Source organism: Sciurus vulgaris (assembly GCF_902686455.1).
Source record: "Sciurus vulgaris genome assembly, chromosome: 18".
Taxonomy (NCBI): Eukaryota; Metazoa; Chordata; class Mammalia; order Rodentia; family Sciuridae; genus Sciurus; species Sciurus vulgaris.
The window spans coordinates 30022354-30041772 of NC_136479.1; the positions used below are offsets into that span (position 1 = coordinate 30022354).

The following is a 19419-nucleotide window of genomic DNA, read 5'->3' on the forward strand; positions in this document are numbered from 1 at the left end:
GTGCCTCATTCTGGGACTCCCAGCCTCCAGAACTGAGAACTCTCTGTTTATCAACTGCCCAGTCTGTATTACTTTGCTATTGCAGCCCAGATGCAGTAAGACATTCAGCAAACCCTGAAAAGTTAGATGCTGGGGCTGGCACTGGGGCTCAGTGGAAGAGCCCTTGCCTAGCCTGTGTGAGGCCCTGGGTTTGATTCTCAGCACTGCATATAAATAAATAAAATAAAGGTCCATCAACAACAACAACAATATATACATATATATGTGTGTGTGTGCGTATATGTAAGTTAGATGCTTTATAAGAGGGCCCACTGCCCCACCAAGACCCCTTCCCAGTATCAAGCCATTTCCCAGCACGAGGCTGCTGGCTGGGAGATGTGGTGCTGGAGGGCTACCCCCGATTCAGCAATGCCTTTAAAGGAGAATCTGCATTTTATTAATCATAAAAGCATCTGTGTTCTTTGAAAAGAAGTAAAACAGATGTGGGAACTCGCTTCTCTGTAAACACGGTCAGTCGCTTCACAGTTTTAATCTACCTGCGGCAGTCAATTAAGCTGTCTCCTGTCAACAGGCTTTTTTCTTTGACGTAGGAAAAGGAGATGTATGTAAAAGGAACTTCCAGATCCACTGTCCAGCTACTCTCTTTAAAATCTAGGATGGATCCATATTAACTTGTTAACCTCAACGAATGTCCAATAAAGTGATTAGTAGTGTTTAGTTTATGTACTATCGATCAGCACTGATGCGAGGCAGATCTAATTACTATAAATATCTTCTATAAAATACCTGCAGCTTTAGGTATCCCTCCATGCAGCCCCATGAGGCAGCAAGACTGGCTCACTGAGCAGGTGGGGACCCCAGGATCCCTCACTCTTCTCCCCACAGTTGGTGTCCACTGTGTGCCAGGCCCAGAACACAGGAAGCAGAAAAAACAAAAAAAATCCTGCCCCCATGGGGCTGACCTTCCAGCGAGGGTCAAGATAATAAACAAGACAGAGTGACCTGTGATGGGTGTTAGCTAAAGAGAAACAAAAAGCAGGGAAGGTGTGTGAGAAGATGGGCATAGCATATGTGTGGATCTGACTTCACACTCCATTCAGGGAGAACCTTGTTCAGGTGACAACAGGAGAGAGACCACGGAAGTGAGCCCTATGGAGATCTGAGCAGGAGAGTTTCAGTTGTCAGGAACCAGATATGCAAAGGCCCTGAGGTGAAGCAGATCACAGCACTGAGGAGGTAGAAGAGAGCTCAGAAGTACCAGACCAGATCATGTGCACCTTCTGGGCCTTTGTGACGCCCGGGGCTTTTGCTCTGATGTGATGCGGATCCTTGAGGTTATGAACTGACTTGGTGTAGCAGCTGACCTGGCTGCTGGCTTTGAGAACAGACTGACAGGGACAAGTGTAGGCATGAGGAGACCAATTAGAAAACTTGGTGGTGATATAGGTGAGAGAAGATGGTGGCCAGGCCAAAACAACACCCTGGGAGAGGCAGGAAGTGTTTAGGGATCAGCAGTTGCTACAGGTGGATGCTGGGTGGGTGGGATGTGCCACTGCCAGCTACAGGCCACTGCCGCGCTCCCACTGGTGCAGGCCTGCAGGAGTGTGGGCCTCCCCTGTCCAGGACAGACCCTCTCGACCCTCTGACTCCCGGCCTGCAGGGTGGCTAATGTAAATGCCTGAGCACCCTCCTCCTGCTGCCTATGGCCAGTCTACAGGGAGGCTCAGTAGGTCTCTCAGTCACTGGTCTTGGTGACCTGCAGAGGGTTCTGAAGTAGCTTCTGCAAAGACACAGTGGTGGCAGGGCCCTGGGCTCCTGGATGGGCCCAGCCAAACCCTGGGTGAGCTGCCCAGCTGGAACTGCTGCGCACACGGCTGGAAACCACCATGCACGACAGCCACTCTGTTTAAAGGAGAGTGAGGTCTGAGCCAGAAGAAAATATACTAGCAGATTCCCGCAACAGATATTGAACACTGCAGAGACCAACTCTGGCGTTTTATAAATACATGCTAATTAAGTATAATTTAGGATGTTTGTTTTCAGCATCCAGTCCATGGAAGACAGAAGCCTGAAGAATGGGGTCGTGTTGAGTCTTGACCTGAGACCTGTGAAAGGAAGGAAGCAGCTGAAGCAAAAAGAGCATTTTTAGGCACTTTACCTCAATTCACCAGAGCCCCCACCCGGCAGAGGAGCACCGGGCCCTGCGTTCCCAGGAGTCTTTCTGACCAGCTCAGTGGCCAGCCACTCCCCTGAGTCTCTTTATGCCTCAGACTTACTACTTAATTTGAAATACTGCAGTGTGACAGTTGGGTACGCATCTGTCCGATGCCGATACTTAAATTTATTGACCTGCCCAAGTACATTTCTGACACTATTTATGTTACCAATGAGTTTATTTTCTGTAGTAGTAGTTTTATCTTGTTTATGCTTTTCTCCAGTTGGTCTTATCATCAGCCCGAAACTCCCCACCAGATAATTTTTTGCTGTTGTTGGTTTTTTGTTTTTGTTTTTGTTTTTGTTTTTTTTTGCAGTGCTGGGGATGGAACCCAGGCCTGGCACATGCTAGGCAAGTGCTCTGCCACTAAGCACCCCCACTACCCGCTCCAGATAGTTTTAGGGTCAAGGAGTAAATATAGTGAGCAGACTGGTTTGTTATCCTAGCTAATCCCTCCTTCTTACACTTTATTTGAAAGCCTCATATTTCAAAGGAATTTCTGTTCGTATGGACAATAATTAAAGTTAACTCCAATCAAATTCAAGACTCTCCTGATCTTAAAACCTCTAAGAACTCAGGCTTAGTGCTTTAAATTGTTCTTTATTCTGTGGTATTAAAAGTTTCATTGAAAAAGTTGGCTGAACCAGGTTCTTTAATTGGAAATCTAACATGCATGTGAAATTCAGGTATTTTGGTTACTGAGTAGTTACTTTGTTATTTTACCTATTATCTATTTTATTATTTAATAATGGCTATTTTACTATAAATAGGAATGAAAGGAAATTGAATATACAAAATATAGCAGTGAATATAAAAACTTATTTGAAGTATAGAAGTCAAATATCTATCACTTTTCCTTTTTTTCCTGCTGTGGATTGTTGGGATGCATTTGCTAAATTTGCTTCAGTTCAGTTCAGTTAGTGTGCTCTTTCTCTGGGTTTTTGTCTGAGGATGTGCCTGCCTAGATGTTGCTGGAGGACAACTTTAGTAAAGCAAATAGATCAATTCAAAACACAATTTGGGGATGTTAAAGGAATATAAGATCCAAAAAAAAGTGTGAATGTGTAAATGGGGACAACTTTTCCAGAGAGCAGTTTAGTAATCATTATCCAAAGTCTCAAAACCATGTGTGTTTTTTGACCTAGCAATTCTGTAATGCAGCTTCTACCAGCTCACCACGAGGAAGTAGTCAGGTGTGTGCCAGGAGTCCTTGCGTAGTTGGTTGTGTTTTCCACACATTAGAAACACCGCCCACATTTATGAGGAATTCGTATCACTCTAGCATGTCCCATGTGTTGACCTACTGTGCGCCAATTCCAAAACTGAAAAGGTGGAAGTAATTGATGACATGGGAAAGGGATTATGATATATTTCTAGAAATGTTCTTCAAGGGCTCTAAAATGCGTGTACTGGACTAGGGTCGTGGCTCAGTGGTAGAGTGCTTGCCTAGTGCATGTGAGGCACTAGGTTCAATCCTCAGCACCACAAAAAATAAAATAAAATACAGTTATTTTTAAAAGATGCAGATCTATGCACTCCTTAAAATAACATATGTACTCACAAAGAGAATTTCTAGGAAGACTGAGACAGTTCACCTTCCAACATGTTAATAAATATTATTTCTAGGTTAGTGATAGTTTTGATGGTTTAATTTTTTTCTCTATGTATTTCTCTAATTCCTATATTTTCTACATGAAAAATGTATTATGTGTGTAATCAGAAAGAGACAGATTCCATTTTTAGAAATGTCACCATACAACAATGCTATCCAATAGCAATATAATGTGAGCCACAAATGTGCGTCAGAGGTACATATCAAATTTTTTAGTAGCCTCTAAGAAAAATAAAAAGAAACAGCAAAAATCAATTTTAATACTACATTTTATTTAACCCAGTATATCCAAAATGTTATCATTGCAACAGGTAATCATATTAACAAAAGATGTTTTGTTTACTTTTCAAGTGAATTTGAAATCCAGTATGTATTTACAGTAATCTCCGTTCACACTGGCCACATCTCCACCACTCAGTGGCTGCTGTGGTTAGGATGGAGCACTCAAGGCATGTTCTAACAGTGCTGCTGGGACAGGGAAGTTCTTACTGTCTGGAGATTAGACAAGTAGAATCTGAACTCACACAGCATATCCCCTACCTCTAGATTTTAATTACTGTTTTGTAAAAACATTCTGCAGATTCAAAGGTCAACTCAGATCTGGTCTAGTCTCAGTGCCTGCCATTGGCTGTGCGGAAGCAACAGCAGCACGGGAACCTTCTGCCTCCTGCCTTTCCCCGGGCATACCCATCACAGCTTAAAACATCCTAGCTTCAAATCACCAGGTCATGCTCTGTGGCTGTGGATGTGTGGCTTTGCGTTTGTTTTCTCATCTGTAAAGAATATCCACCTCACAGAGTTATAGAGTAAACCCAGTAACAGATGGGAGGCAGTACCATCCACATGGCAAGCACCAAGCTTGTGTGAATAGTGGGCATTTTCATAGTTTATCTGAAGCAGTCCTTTGGTTGGTAGATTAGCATGCAGTTTATGCACACCCGCATTTGCTTGTGCCTTTGACATCTCCATCAGTACTTAAAGACTGCATGGGAAGATTTTGCGGGCACTTTTGTGACCTTTGCACCTACTTTTACCATAATACACCAAAGACCAAGTGTGATGAAGTTTGGTTAAGTCAGGAGTCTGTCTTTCCAAGTGGGTGTTAACTGCATATCCTCTTCAGTGTCTTTAGTGGTAGAAAGTATGTGATAGCTCTATGGGCCCCACTCCTCACCTTGCAATCCAAGATGGCGCTGAATAATGGGCCATGACTGGGTTTCATCAAAACCAGCTTAGTTGCCAGGCACAGTGGCACACACCTGTAATCCCAGCAACTTGGGAGTTTGAGGCAAGAGGATCACAAGTTTGAGTCCAGCCTCACTTTAGACTCTGTCTCAAAATTTAAAAAAATAAATACAAGGGTAAAGTACCCCTGAGTTTAATCCCTGGTTTCAAAAACAAAACAACAGCAACAAAAAACAGCCTAATGATGCTACCCCCAAAGGACCAAGATTTCACAGTTCACTCCTCACATGGTTCCTTTCCACTCTGTTGTCGGTTCTTCACAAAACCCAACTCGCTGTGGTTCTTGACCAGTTCTACTAGATTTGAAGGAGCAGGACACAGGAAGGGCCTCGTAGCAGGTTCATCTGCATGAGTCTGGCCCAGTGACTCTCAGACTACTACCCACAGGGGGAAAAGGGTTAAGGTTGGAAGCCCAGCATGTATGTGTGTGATGGACACACGCAGATGTGTGAACACGTTCATCCAGATTTAGCTCTCCTTATGTATGGGTATCTATTTTACCTAAAACAAAAATTCTGTGCAGTACTTACCTTTGTTATGTATACTTTATTTAGATATTTGCCCTTACATTCTACTTTATTTTTAAAAATGCCTACTAGATTATTTCCCAGTGTGCATTCTGGCTTGAATTTGAAAACACAGAATTAGCATGTTAAGCTACATACCTATATTTTTCAGGCTTCTTTCCCACTTGGAATGATAGTTAGCATTTTTTTTCCCTCATGTTTATCTAATATTTTGCATTCTTAACGGGAATTCTTTCTTTCCCCCTCATACCAGCATTTGTCTGAATAACGTTTAATAAAATGTTTAAAAAGGGTCTAAGGGTTACAGCCTGACACCTGGAAGAATAGAAGGGGAAAATCTTGCCCTGTGTATGGTCCAGAGGTGATTCCAGAAGTCTCTCGAAGACTAGTTCTGGAGTTTTGAAACAGCAAGACTTTCCACATTCCAGTGTGTGAGATCTGAGGAAATCTGAAGTGATGCTGAATTCCGTTTTTTGTTTTTTTTTTGTTTTTTTCCCCTTCTGGCTTTCAGGAAAACGTGTCCTAATCATCTGAAAAAAACCTAATGATGACTGTTTGCTTCTCCTGGGCACGTAACAAACCCAGAGTTTTCCCATCGTTCCATCTATTCCCTGTGAAATTCAGTTTATCAGTAACTGACCCAGATGTCCCCACTCGCCAGCCACCCTCCTGGGGGCTGATGACGGCCAGCTGGTGTCCCACAGACTGCCCTGGGTTGTGGTTCTCTTGGCTCTATGTGGGTTGATGGTTGGGACACTTGGCGCCACCTGGTGCTGCCCCGCCCACCGCGTGGGTCTGGAGGCAGCCCTCCGACCTTGGCATGCCCCTTTTTGAAAACCTATTTCCCCCATTTCTTACAGAAGTTCCAAATTTCTTAGCTCACCCCAATTTGTCTTTAAACTTCTCCTTTCCCCAGGGTGGTGACATTTCTGGCTGTCCTCCATCTGGCTCTGACCTTCACTTGTAATATTTATCTCAGGACTCTGCATCTGATGGCCTGTGGCTCATCTCTATCTCTGTTCTGCTGCTGAGATGTTTGGAAAGTGCTCAGAGTAGGAGCCTCCTGGCACTTTCTTTGCCCAAGGTGAGCCCTTGAGCTTTAGCTGGTAGCACTCTGTGGGTGGCTTTCCTGGCTAAGCTCAGTGCCTGTTCTACACAACAATGCATTTGTCCCAGAAAGCAGCCATGGTAGGTGCAGGCAGGGGTGGCCAGCTAGGCTGTAGCCAGCTTCCCACTGGAAGCTGCTGGAAACTTTGGGGCTAGGCTCCTCCCCTTCGGCTCTCCTTTCTCACTCTCTCTGACCTTCAAATAGAAGGTACCCTGCACTTAAGTTCCAGAGAGAAACCGAGAGGAGTATCTGTCTTTGTTTGTTGAATTCATTAATTTAAAGAAATGTATCCTGTTTACATTAGCAACATTTCTTTGATTTGGATGGTGGCCAAAGGCAAACAACCCAGCCTGATGGAGTTAAAGCACAGAGCTTTCCAAGTATGCAGGCCTTGTCCAAGTGCACACTCAAAACCAGAAAATGGCCTCCATGTGACTGCCTCGTCCTATAGGAAAGGCTTGTCCTATTTACTAGCATGTTATGTCTGACTTAGCTCTTGTATTTATTGTGGAAGAGTTTAGTGAGGAATAATTACTCTAAAAAGATTTGGCTTCATTAGGAACTAAACCAACAAAATCTGTTTGGAAGTGAAACGATAAGATTTGCAGCTTTGTGTCCTCTTCCAGTAAAACCAACGCCCCCCCCCCCCCCCCACCCATCCACATTCCCCAGCAGACGGAGATCTGTGCTCTGACTCGGAAGTTCAAGTTGCTGGATTTATAAATTGTCTTAATGATCTTTGAGCAGTTTAAAGTGTTGCATTGTATTGAGACGAAGTCATCAAACTGCTTGAGACTAACTGTTTACACTTGCACAACTGAGAAAAGTGTATGGTTATCGGAGTTAGGACTTGGGTGACACCGGCCTTGGCTCCCTCTGTCCTTGAGTCTGTTGCCTTCTGGCCTGTTGTTTTCTTTCTCCTTTAGGTGTGTATGAGTTTTAGGATTTTCTCGGCTTAGGTCTTTTAGGAAATTGATCTTTTATTGGAAAAGACCAAGGTAGGTTTTTGGTTTTTGTTTTAATCATAGCTTGCTCTCGTACTCATACCTGACCGAAGACACTAGCAACTCTCATCAGTCTACAGGTGAGATAAACAGTGTCACCAAAGACGTGAAGCCCCAGAGGGAGTTCACAAGTCCCTCTAAGAAGGAGAAAGAGTGGACTTGGAACGTGAGCAGATGTTCCAAAGGAGAAAACTTCCCTAGAAGTCTGTTTGGGAATTTCAGAACAAAGTTAGCAGGGGGCCTTTTCGACTTGAATAATTTAAGTGGGCCAAAGAGAACCATCTTTTTTCCTGATGCCTTTCCTGCAGACGAAGTAAAAAAGATACAGAAAATGGACCACAGTTAACTGTTGTAATTCAAAGTTCATCATTCATTTTGCCAACTGCCATGAATTTTTTTTTAAAGTAAGGAGTCTAATCTTTGTGGCTAGATGCAGATGGTTGGAGCAGCTGTGACTTATTCAGGTGGCATCCGGCAGGGGGAACACCAGGCTGCTGTCAGGTGTCTGGTGTGTGTGTGTGTGTGTGTGTGTGTGTGTGTGTGTGTGTGTGTCTGTCTAAACCAATGTGAAGTCCAGTACCTGGGGAAGGTCTGGTCTACAGTGTTGGAAACAGTCATCATAAATTACCTTCCGGCTTCTGAGTCTGTTTTAGCCCTGATTTCATCTCTAATATGTAAGAATGATACTCCCGTGGGGTCGCAGAACACTAGGAGTGAGGTCACACTCCTTGTGAAGCTAAACAGTTGTATAAAAATAACACCTGAAAGGGTACCTTGAGGGTCAAACACAGTGTGTGTATTGAGGTGTGTGGGCAGAGCTGCTGGGTGGGCTGGTTTCCTGACTGGGGGGCAGGCAGAGGCTGAAATCCTGTCCAGGATTTGCCAATCTTGGGATAGCATCTGCCAGGACAAGAGGGATCTTTTCTCTGACTTGGACAAAGGTGCCAAGACCCTTTGCTGGAACTTTATCAGAGATTATCAGCGCTGCCTTCTGTGTGCGCAGGTAATTTTTTGCTCTGCATAATGTGAAAAATTGGAATCATTGTTTTCTTGAGTTCTCAGAACTTCAGACCTATTGTCCTTTGGGGAAGGCAGAAGATCGTGGTGTAGTCAGAGAAGGAGGTGAGAAGGGAGCGTCCCAGAGGCAGCAGTGTGGGGAGTGAGGAATGGGAAGGGAGGAAAGCGGAGGACTTGGCTCAGGTTCCCGGGGCTGGGTTCTGATCCACCGTGGTCCCTTGGTACAGGAGCCAGTGCTTCAGAAGGCTCTGACTAGGAGTTTACTGAGCCTCGCCTTTTCCTACGACCTCTAGTAACCTCCTTTTTCCACGCCGCATAGTCGGGGCATACATTACCATGACTGCTAGTTAGTTTTTTAAAAACTTTGTTTTGAAATAATTATAGGTTCATAGGAAGTTGCAAAGATAGCGTAGGGAGGTATCATCCAGTTTCCCCCATAGTTATGACGTACATAATTACAGTACAATATCAAAGCCAGGAAACTGACACTGGTGCAGTGTGGGAGGGGCTCTGTGCCATTTTATCACCTGCATAGATTGGTGTGACCAGCAGTCAAGACCACAGAGACCTCTTTAGTCATCCCCCTCCCCCATCACTAACACTAACCCCTGGTACCACACCTCCGTTGTTCATCTCTATAATATTGTCACTTTGAGAATATTACATAAAGAGAATCACATAGTTTGTGACCTTTTGAGATCTACTTTTCTCTTTTGACATAAAGTCCTCCAGCTACCTCTAGGTTGTTGCTTGTCAATAGTTCCTTTTCCTTGCTGAGTAGTATTCCATGGTATGAATGCATTGTAGCTCCTAGTCTGGGGCTATTGCAAATGAAGCTACTATGGACATTCCTGCACATGCCTGTGTGACAGAAGTCTTCATTTCTTTAGCACAAACAATTAGGATTGAGGTTAAGGCACTGTGTAATAGCTGTGTACTTAGTTTTTAAACAAACTGTCAACTATTTTCCACAAACTGTGCTGGTTGTACTCCCACTTCTCTGCATCCTCACTGCCACTTGGTGGTGTCACTGCTGTTTCTTCCCACTGTTTCCCAGGCATGTGGAGGTGGCTCCTGGAGGTCCTGCCCTCTGCTTTTCCCTGGCATCTAGCAAGCCTGAGCCTCTTCACCTGCTGATTCATTATCTGTTTGCGCTGTCTGGTGAAATCTCTCTAAGTGCCCTGTGCCTGTTTTCTAGCTGAATTTTTTAAATTTAAATTAATTTTTAAATTTTATTTTGCTTTCTAAGCACCAGGGTTTTTCTTCTTTCCACAAGTTTTATTTGTATATTATAGTTGTACATAACAGTGGGCGTTGTAGTTACATATTCCTACATGCTCACAACTTAACGCCACCCGCTCCCTCCACCTCTGGTCCTGTTCCTCTACTGATCCCCCTTTGATTTTCATTTGTATCCTCCCTCCCCCCACCTTTTTTTCCCCCTTTTTTCTCTCTAGCTTCTACGTGTGGGAGAAAACTATACATCCCTTGACCTTCTGAGTTTGGCTTATTTCACTTAACATAATGGTCTCCAGTTCCATCTAGTTTCCTGCAGATGACATAATTTCATTCTTCTTTATGGCTGAATGAAACCCCCTTGTGTATATATACCACATTTTCTTTATCATTTCATCTGTCGGTGGACACCTGTCTAGTTCCATGGTTGAGCTATCGAGAACTGTGCTGCTGTAAATATGGGTATGCCTGTATCACTACAGTGAGATGACTTTAATTCTTTAGGATAAATACTGATGGGTGTGGCTGGGTCACATGGTGGTTCCACGCCTAGTCTTTTGAGGAGCCTCCATACTGATTTCTGTGGTGGTTGTACTAATTTGCAATCCCACCAGTGGTGTAGAAGTGTTCCTTTCTCTCCACGTGCTCTCTAACATTTGCTATTGTTTGTATTCGCGATGGCTGCCATTCTGCCTGGTGTTGGCCTTGGGGTGCTCTGGACTGTCACCCTGAGCTGGGCAGTTCCCAGGTAGAAAGGTGGATGCTCCGCTGCCTTCTCTGTGCCCTGTGCCACTCTGCAGGGCACTGAGCACATGAGAGAGCACTCAGGGGACCCTCAGAGAACTCAGCCTCCACAGACAGTCTTGCTGGACTCGAAGCACCAATCTGAGAAAGGTGGAACAGGGCAGCTCAGCAGGCAGCGGGGCCATTGTCCTGAGATGGACAGCCAGAGGCCTTCCCTAGAACTGTTCCATTTACGTTGTTTTCCATCCCCTTGCCCCTGTCTGTAAGGCAAGAAGGGTCAGAAAATGCTCACTTTTTTTAGCAGTGAGGAAATAAGCAAATGAATGGAAAACAGCTTCTCGTCACCCCAGACCATGGTGGCATTGCCCTGAGGATGTGGTCCCAGCTCCTGCTCAGGTAGGGTTAGTCTTTCCTGCCACATGGCTGCCAGTATGTTTTCTCACCCACTTGAATTTGGGACAAGCGACTGCCGCCTCTGGTTCCTGGGAGCCGCTGGATTTCAGCTGAGTGGTGGGAAGGACTCTGGTGATCATCTTTGCCTCTAGGTCCTCGTCTTTTCTATGATGTGGCTCATTTTCCAGTGAGAGTTGCCGCTTCCTCTGCCCTCTCAGTGCTTTTCAAATGCATGTAGGAAAAGGCCGCCCATTGGGTGGTGGCGCACATACCAGTCTCCATAGGGTGTGTCCCAGGAGTCGTGACATTGGTGCCGCCACAACAAACCAAGAGACAAATTCTGGTTGCAGGTTCCACAGCTGGTGAGTTTTCTGCTTTTCGACAGTCAGTGCCTGTATTGAGGTTCTATGTTTTGATGTCATCTCAGAGCACAATTAAGTTGTTTTTCCCTGCTCTTATTTCCTAGGGCTCACGGGTGCTTGTCGATGCGCGGGACAAGCTTGGCATCCCTTGGCAGCACTCTGAAAACGAGAAGCATGGAATGTTCTTGATGGCCTTCGAGAATAAGGCGGGGCTGCCCGTGGAGCCCGCCACCTTCCAGCTCTATGTGCCGGCCCTGAGCGCGCTCTGGAGGGACTCGGGGATCAGAGAGGCTTTCAGCCGCAGGAGTGAGTTCCAGTTGGTGAGTGGCCTCTCACTTGATAAGGCTGTTTGGACTTTTAGCAGAATTTCCTTAAAAACTGTGAAAAGACAGGCAAACTGTGCATTGCTATAAATCCTGGTGTTCAGCCACCAGAGACCACCAAAGGCCACCAGAGGCCAACGGTGCCATCAGAGGGTCCAAGAGAAGCCCAGTGCACTCAGGCTAGAGGAAGGCTTGTATTCAGGTAATGAGAAGCGTTCTTAAAATATTCAAGATTGAGGCAACTCAGGAACCCAGACGTCTTGTCCATAGTAGGATCTTGCCCATAGTAGGAAATCGACATCTCCTTAAAGCAGCTTCTGGCTGTGATGTGTGGGTGATTCAGATGGTGGGTGTTTCCAGACCAACCTGGGGAGCTGATCTGACCCCTTCCAAGCTGCTCTCCTCAGGTTCATTTCTTCCGCTTTACAGCCTGGCCAGGTTTCAAAGGCTAGCCGAGTTAGTCATGTAGACCGCTTTACCATGTGAGTCTGTAACCAGAAAACTGGAGGTATTTTGCATCTTTGCCTTTTGGTTTTCCCCTCACTACCCTTTAACATTGACAGGATGCAAGAGAAGCACTGGTTTCCCCTCTAACCAGGGTAGATGTGCAGGTCTGTGTCTGTGTACCCAGGGTCCATGACCCAGGGTCACCTCCTCATGCCTTCCCCAATCACCTGACCCCAGCCTTTCCTTATGGTTTTGCTATAATATGTATTAAGACAGTGCAGACTTGTGTTTACTGATTTTCGATCTATAAAAACAATTTCTTAGGGCACGTGTCTTTCTGCAGCTCGCCCGTTCACTCAGCCTGTTGACGTTCCCCCACCAGGGCCTTTGCCTGTCCACTGTTGTGTGAGGGTGCTAGGATTCATCCCATCGCCCAGTGTGTTTTCAGTTGTTTTCCGTGTTCTGCTGTTACAAACGGTTGTGGTCTTTCTTGTCTGTCTCCAGATGCACACGTTCAAGGCTGTCTCTAAGATGTATACCTTGAGAGGTAGCTGTCAGGTCCTGGGGCACATGCATCTTCACATAGACAAGATGCTGCCCAAGTATTTTCCAGAGTGGCCATACCAATTACGCCTCTGCCAGCAGTGGAAGAGGTTCCAGTTGTTCTACACACAGGCCAATATTTAGAATTATCAGACCCCAAATTTTTAATTGTACCTCATTATTTCTTACTTGAAGTTGCCCTAAGTTTGTTTACTGGCTATAGATATTTTCTCTTCTGGGATGCCTGTTCATGTCTTTTGCCCATTTTTTCTGAGTTTTTTTAATTTCCAAATTCAGCCAAGAGGCTCTACAGTATACTAACAATCCTTGTGGTTCAGCCTCTGTATGCTCTTCCCCTCACATCCCACAGCATGAACACCCTATGCAACCACAGTCCAGTGACCGGAACCAGGAAACGTTCACCAATACAATGCTTAGACCTTATTTAAATGTCACCCACTTGTCATCTGATGTCTCCTGTGTGCCAGGACCCACTCTGGAATCGCCATTGTGTTGTCTTCCGTCCCCTGGGTCTCATTTGATCTGTGACTTGGTCTTTCCTTGTCATCCGTGACTATAGACCTAAATACTCCTGCCCTTGCTTTGTAGAATGTCCCTGTTGGGTCTATGTGGTGTCGTCAGGAAACGATGCATTCTGTGGCAAGAGCACCACAGTAGTGACATGTGCCCTGCCCAGAGCACTTTGTCAGGAGGTGTGTGGTGTGGACGTGTCCGTTACCGGTTCCTTGGTTAAGTCAGTGCCTTCAGCTTCTGTGCTGCTAGCACATGTCCTGGGGAGGTGTTTGGGACAATATACATATCCTGTTTCTCTTCAAGCTCTGACCCACTAGTTCTAATCTTCAGGGGATCTTAAGGGTGACATTGCATTCTTTCTCAAGTTAACTTTAACAGTTAAGTGGAAAGAAGCAGAAGATGTGGTTGTCATACAAAGAAAATCTTAATTGTGTTAAGGGCAGGAAGCTAAGAATCAGCTGGAAGAACGTAAGTTAGCATCCGAGTGTGGCCTTGGGGTAAGTCTTTTCCCTCACGTGATTCTAATCTATTCCAAACTGGAATTGGAAGGAAATTGCCACTGTCCATTGAGGATTTACCAAAGAAGGAAATATAAACATCCAGAGCTGATTATTTACAATGCATGGTCAGTAAGCACCCGCTCAGGAAGTTAGTGTGCTGGGTGGTTTCATCGGACTTTTCATTTGCCCCATTCCACTGGACACAGTGCGTCAGAGCTAGAAAGGACCCCAGCTTAGGAAGTCAAGCTCGCGTATTGTTTCAGACTCGGAATAAGCCTGGAGAGGTAATGGCTGGCTGGGGTCACATCTGGTAACCACTGTGAGAACTTTGGACCCAAAAGCCCTGTCACTCATTTCTCCCTGTATTCACTCACTCGACACTTTGGAGCACCTACTGTGTGCCAACGTTGTGCTCCATACTAGGGATGCAGCTGTGAATAAGACTTAAGTCCCCAGAGAGCTTTCAGCCTGGACAGGAACCTGGTACCAGCCAGGCCAGGCTGCCAAGGGGCCTGCAACCATTGTTTTTTCATCTGTCACTTCAGGCAGCATGACTTTGTGAAGCTGTGGCTACCTGAAAAGACTGCTGTTCGAGACAACTAACTAGGTGGTTTTAAAGGTGATATAACTGAAAGCAAGCATGACAGTGTTACATTCTTACTTTTTGGTTATTGGGTACATGGGTGAGTGTTATTCCTGTATTTTGTACATTTCTATATTTTTATTTATTTATTAAAGTTATAGCATTTTATTGAGTAGCTAGGCAGTAGGCCCTTAATAGTCATTATCGTCAAAATGTACAGTTACAGCCAGATTGCCAGAGGGCGAGCATCTTCAGCACTGCACCCCAAGTAGCCCTGGCTTCTTCCCCCAAGTCTTTTGCTTGGTGTTGGGAACCTTCCCCGGCTGATGCTGCAGTGACTTGGTTTTTGCTCCTTCCCACCCTGCTGGCAGAACCCCACAGTCTTTGACAGTCTTGTGGCCCCACTGCTCAGATAGCTGCTCCCAGCAAGGTGGTGGCTTTTCCTGTCCCTCCACCATCCTGGGCATCCTTCCAGCCAGGGACAGAAACAAAAAGAGGAAGAGAGAGGGCTGGGCCTGGTGACAGCCGAGAGACAGCCTCTCTCCTCCGAAGAGCATGGGGACTGGGTCCTCCTTTTCCAAAGAGCACACAGCCCCGCGTCTCCCACTACGGGCCCTGGGTACTGCTCATTGCGTCCACTGCCACTTATAAGCAGCATCGATGTCATGTCTGTGGCCCAGCAACAGAGAAGGGAAGACGACCTTGCCATGTCCAACCTCGCCTCTTAAGCCCATTGAAGGAAGACACAGCAAGGCCCTCAGTGGGGGATTGTCATAACTACCATAAATGTCATCATATATGCCTTCTATGTTTTTATGCCAAATTTGTTTGTGGTTCTGGGGAATCAAACCCAGGACTTTGCACATGCAAGGCAAGCACCCTACCGCTGAGCTACCTCCCCAGCCCTTTCTTCTATGCCCTCTTATTAAATAAAAGTGAATGGAGAATTTTTTAAACATAGCATGCAAATATCCATCAACGAATGTGCTTACAACACAGCATACAAGTGATATTAGCATGAAGTGTCTGCTTTCTGTTACACTTTTGCTTTGGGGGACTAGTTAATTAAATGATTCGACCTGGGAGTTTGGGTTCTTTGGTGTGTGACTCCTTCACTGAGTGTGACCATGAGTCTGCACATCAGAGTCACCTTGCTGGGCCCTGTACTGGGGATACTCTCTGCGCCAGGCACTGTGCAGTGAAGTCCTAGCCCCTCAAAGAGCTGGCAAGACAGACAGACAGGCAAGCAAATAACGAGTTGCAGTGAGATGTGGTCACAAATATAGCTGAGGAGTGTGCAGGGCCCTCCAGGCACGAGGGAAAGGAGGTGATGCCACCCGGCAGGAAGTTGCCCAGGAGATGTGTTTGAAGATTTTTCTGAAAGTATGTAGGGACGGACCAGGGGACGGTTGGAGTGAGGTGGCAGAAGGACAGAGACTGATCCTTAAAGGGTCTTAGCTGGCTGCAAACACAGAGTGCAGGGGATGGAGGGTGAGGCAGGAGTACTGTGTGCGGTCTGACCCTTTCTCAGCTCTTTCCTCAGCTGGCTCATTTTTGGCCCAGCTACTCCTGTGCTGGCAAATGACAGCAGCAGGACCAGGGCTCACATGTGCCTGCCACCAACAGGAGCAGAGAGGGACTAGGCATGAGGCCAGGGAAACACTGTGCTGGGTAGGTGCAGGTGTGGCAGAACTATCTGTCCCTGTACGGGGCCCTGAGGCAAGGGCAGACTCCCATAGAGTGGTGGGGTGCCCCTCACTCTGTGCCATGCCGTGGATGGGGGAATCTCACTGTGGCATGGAGGCCACACTGAGCAGCATGGAATGATCTGCAGACAGGAGGCATTACGGGGGTGTTGAAAGCAGAGAATAACAGATGCAAGTCAGTTTTCCCAGGAACATCTTCAAGAGGTGTGAAAGGCGACCTGTGGATGGCAGGAGCTGGCCCCAGGGCAGGAGTGGCTTCAGTGCGTCTTCAGCACAACCCTTTGCTTCTTTTCTAGTTAATTTTAGTCTTTGTCACCTTCCGTTCCTGCACACAGGCCAGGTGAGCAGACTAGGGAAACTGCTAGGCATGGGACTAACCGCCTGGATTGAGGAACCTGGTTTGATTTTCATAATGTGCTCTCGAAGTTGTGGCCAGATGGCGAAATGGAAGGACCAGCTTGCTACCGTAGGTTAGGTGTGCCTTGTCTCACTCAGCGTGGACATCATCCCAGAGTGTGACACGCCCGCCGGAGCCCCTCTGCATGTTGCCCTCTTACAGCTGAGCGTGAGCTGTGGCCTTTGCTCGGGTGGAGCAGTCACACACTGGGAGGCCTGTCTCTTCTGTCCTCACCTCGGACACATCTTGCTTTCCCTTCTCAGACATCAGGAGGAGTTGCTGAACCCTCAGTCATTCTTACAGCCTTCCATTCTTATTTCAGAGTGGCAGGGCATTGTACTTTCTCGAAACATCTTCACATCTTGGCGTTGGAAGATGCCTGGAAAGACTCCAGAGGCTCAGGCGATGCTGCAGCTTCTTGATTTCCAGGTATCAAGTGACTGTCCAGATGGCAGGAATTTTTTCTGCCCTAGTTAAAGGAACCAAATGTTCGTAACGGTACTGGAGATTGCTAGAAAAGACTGGAGGTACAAGGTGTGTTTTAGGTGTAGAGGAGAGACAGGAGGAAAGTCAGCCATGCGTGGATACAGCCTGACGCTGACGAGGAAAACCCTCTGCAGCTTAGGGAGCACCCGGCTGAGCTTTACAGGATCCTTGGCCTTGGCAGCCTCCTTCCTTCCCTGAAAGCCACTTGTGCTGCCTTCACTTGGAGAAGTCCAGGGCCCCAGGGTGTCCCCAGAGGAATGGCAGTGGCACACAGGCCACGGTCTAGATTGTCAGATTTGGTTCTCTTCCCTCCCTTCCCAGCCTCGCCTGTCTTGTGCTTTTTAGGGACCACAGGCCATAGAAATGTGGCCTACAAGTTCTCAGGGTTTGGTTTTGTTTTGTTTTGTTTTTATCTTTCAGTAAAGCATGTCCTTTGCCTTCCTGAGACAACTGTCTGCCTGTGCTCTGTGGTGGTGACATCTTTTTAGAAAAAAGTGTGTTCCTTTGGAAACTTGCCCTTACTTTTGCTGGTATTATTTTAAATGTCTCTCACATACTTTTCCTGAGCTTTCTTAGTAAGCTTGGGGGACTCCAGCAGACTGGCTAATGGAAGAGAAGGAGGTTTGTAGCTACAGGAACTTTTGCAGTATTCTCTGAGGCCTCAGGAAGCAGTGACTTTTAGTGGTGCAGTCTGCGTTCTCTCTGAGTGAGTATCTCATCCTTCCAGGAGAGATCTGCACATGATGAGTTGGTGACTGTGGATGCTCGGGGTTCTCACTACAGCTGCTCCATTAGGAATACCACCTAAGGTAGCTGCAGTGCATGCCAAGTGACAGGAGATATTTGGGTCATCCGGGGACGGCATAAGTGTTTTGCATGTGTCTCTGTAGGTTGTTAGTCCAGTGGTCTCTGTCTGCAGGACTTTTACCTAGGCCCACCTAGGAAGAGTTGTAGTCCTTTACAAGTTGAATTCTTTGCCTTTTCCTGTTCTTTCTTCTTTCCTCCATTATAAAGACGTTCCATAGACTTGATTTTTAAAAACACATGTTGCAATCCAAGGTTAAACTAGAGGAAGAAAGGAGAAGGCAGGACACTGCTGAGGACAGAGCCTCGCCCCCACCCCCACCCCTGGCCCTGTTTCTTATCCATTGAAACAGCTGAAACATTGCAAAGAATCTTTCTGCTTAGTTACTGTATGACCTTTTGCCATTTGTCACAGATGGCGAGTCTCCCTGGTGTCTATGCTCTTACAATGGATTTTGGCTGCATGTGACTAAAACCCCAAAATAGCAATGAGACTCAAATATGAATGTCTCTTCCCTCTCTTGAAAGAAGCCCAGAGGTAGCCAGTGCAGGGATCTTGTGGGGGTCTCTGTCTAGGCTTTTCTGTCATATGGCTTCTGCTCTCAGGTGTGGCCAGCAATGCATTCCCCACAGAGAGAGGGAGGCTGGGCAAGAATGCCCTCTGCTCTCAGGGTGGCTTCCTGGAAGCACCGCCCCACACTTCCTCCAGAGTCTCAGCTGAAGCTTAGCGACATAGCCAACCTGCAAGGAAGCCTGCAATGTAGGATCTTGGTGGGCAGATTGTCACTCGGGAAGATGGGGAGTGTGACGGAAAGGCATCTGGCAGCCTCTGCCAAGCGCTTTGGGACCTTTCCTGCCCCTGATCCAGTGCCAGGAGAGCCGGTGCATCATGTGGAGCCCATGCTGAGGTCAGAGTTGGGCTGTGTAAAGCCTGTTTAACTCTTTGTTGGGTACGAGGAAATTCTAATCTCATGTCATAGGCTGTGGGTTTATATGGGCTACTGGAGATAAACCACAGTGTGCTTTCAGTTTCGTGCACCTCTTTCAGTTGATGGAATTCATTCCACAAACTTGTGGATCTGCTCTCATGGATCTGGTGTTCTTGTGGGTGCTGGGGAACTAGAAGTACCCTGCTCACGTGAAGCTGACTTAGTGGTAAGCAGAGACGGTGGCAGAGTAATGACTCCCTCACACACGCACCTACATGTGCATTATGTGCACTAGAGAAAATCGAAGCTGGCACTGGGGTGGAGGGTGTGGAGTGGGAGAGCCTGGGTGGACACATGGATGCACAGGATGGCCAGGAGAGGTTTCTGCAGCAGGCTCTTGGTCTCTGGTTCTCCTACACCTTAGTTTCCTCTTCTTTTGTGGCATCAGTTGAGTATAGCCACAGATCCATGCTGCTTTTTCTGCTTTCTCTGGTTAGAAGTAGCCATGGGACTAATTACTGGACTTGCTCTTAAAATGCCGGACACAGTTGCCCCAGCTTCTCTCCTGCTTCCTACCCATTGTCAAGGGTCTGGGCGGTCCCTAAGAACCCACAAGTAGAAGCAGCACATGTCGTGTGGCAGAGCACCCAGGCTGCCTCTGTGTTGGATTTTCCTGAAAGGCTCCAGAGGGGGTGTCCGGGTGA

The 19419-nt window shown here is 46.7% G+C and overlaps 1 protein-coding gene across 1 annotated transcript in view; it reads left to right on the forward strand.

The window, feature by feature from the left end:
- The window catches only part of GNA12 (G protein subunit alpha 12), a 90259-nt gene that overhangs the window by 37016 nt on the left and 33824 nt on the right, over positions 1–19419 (forward strand). The window contains exon 2 of the mRNA XM_079120453.1: positions 11568–11783. Coding sequence (XP_078976579.1) covers positions 11568–11783 — 216 coding nt within the window. The remainder of the gene's footprint in view (positions 1–11567; positions 11784–19419) is intronic.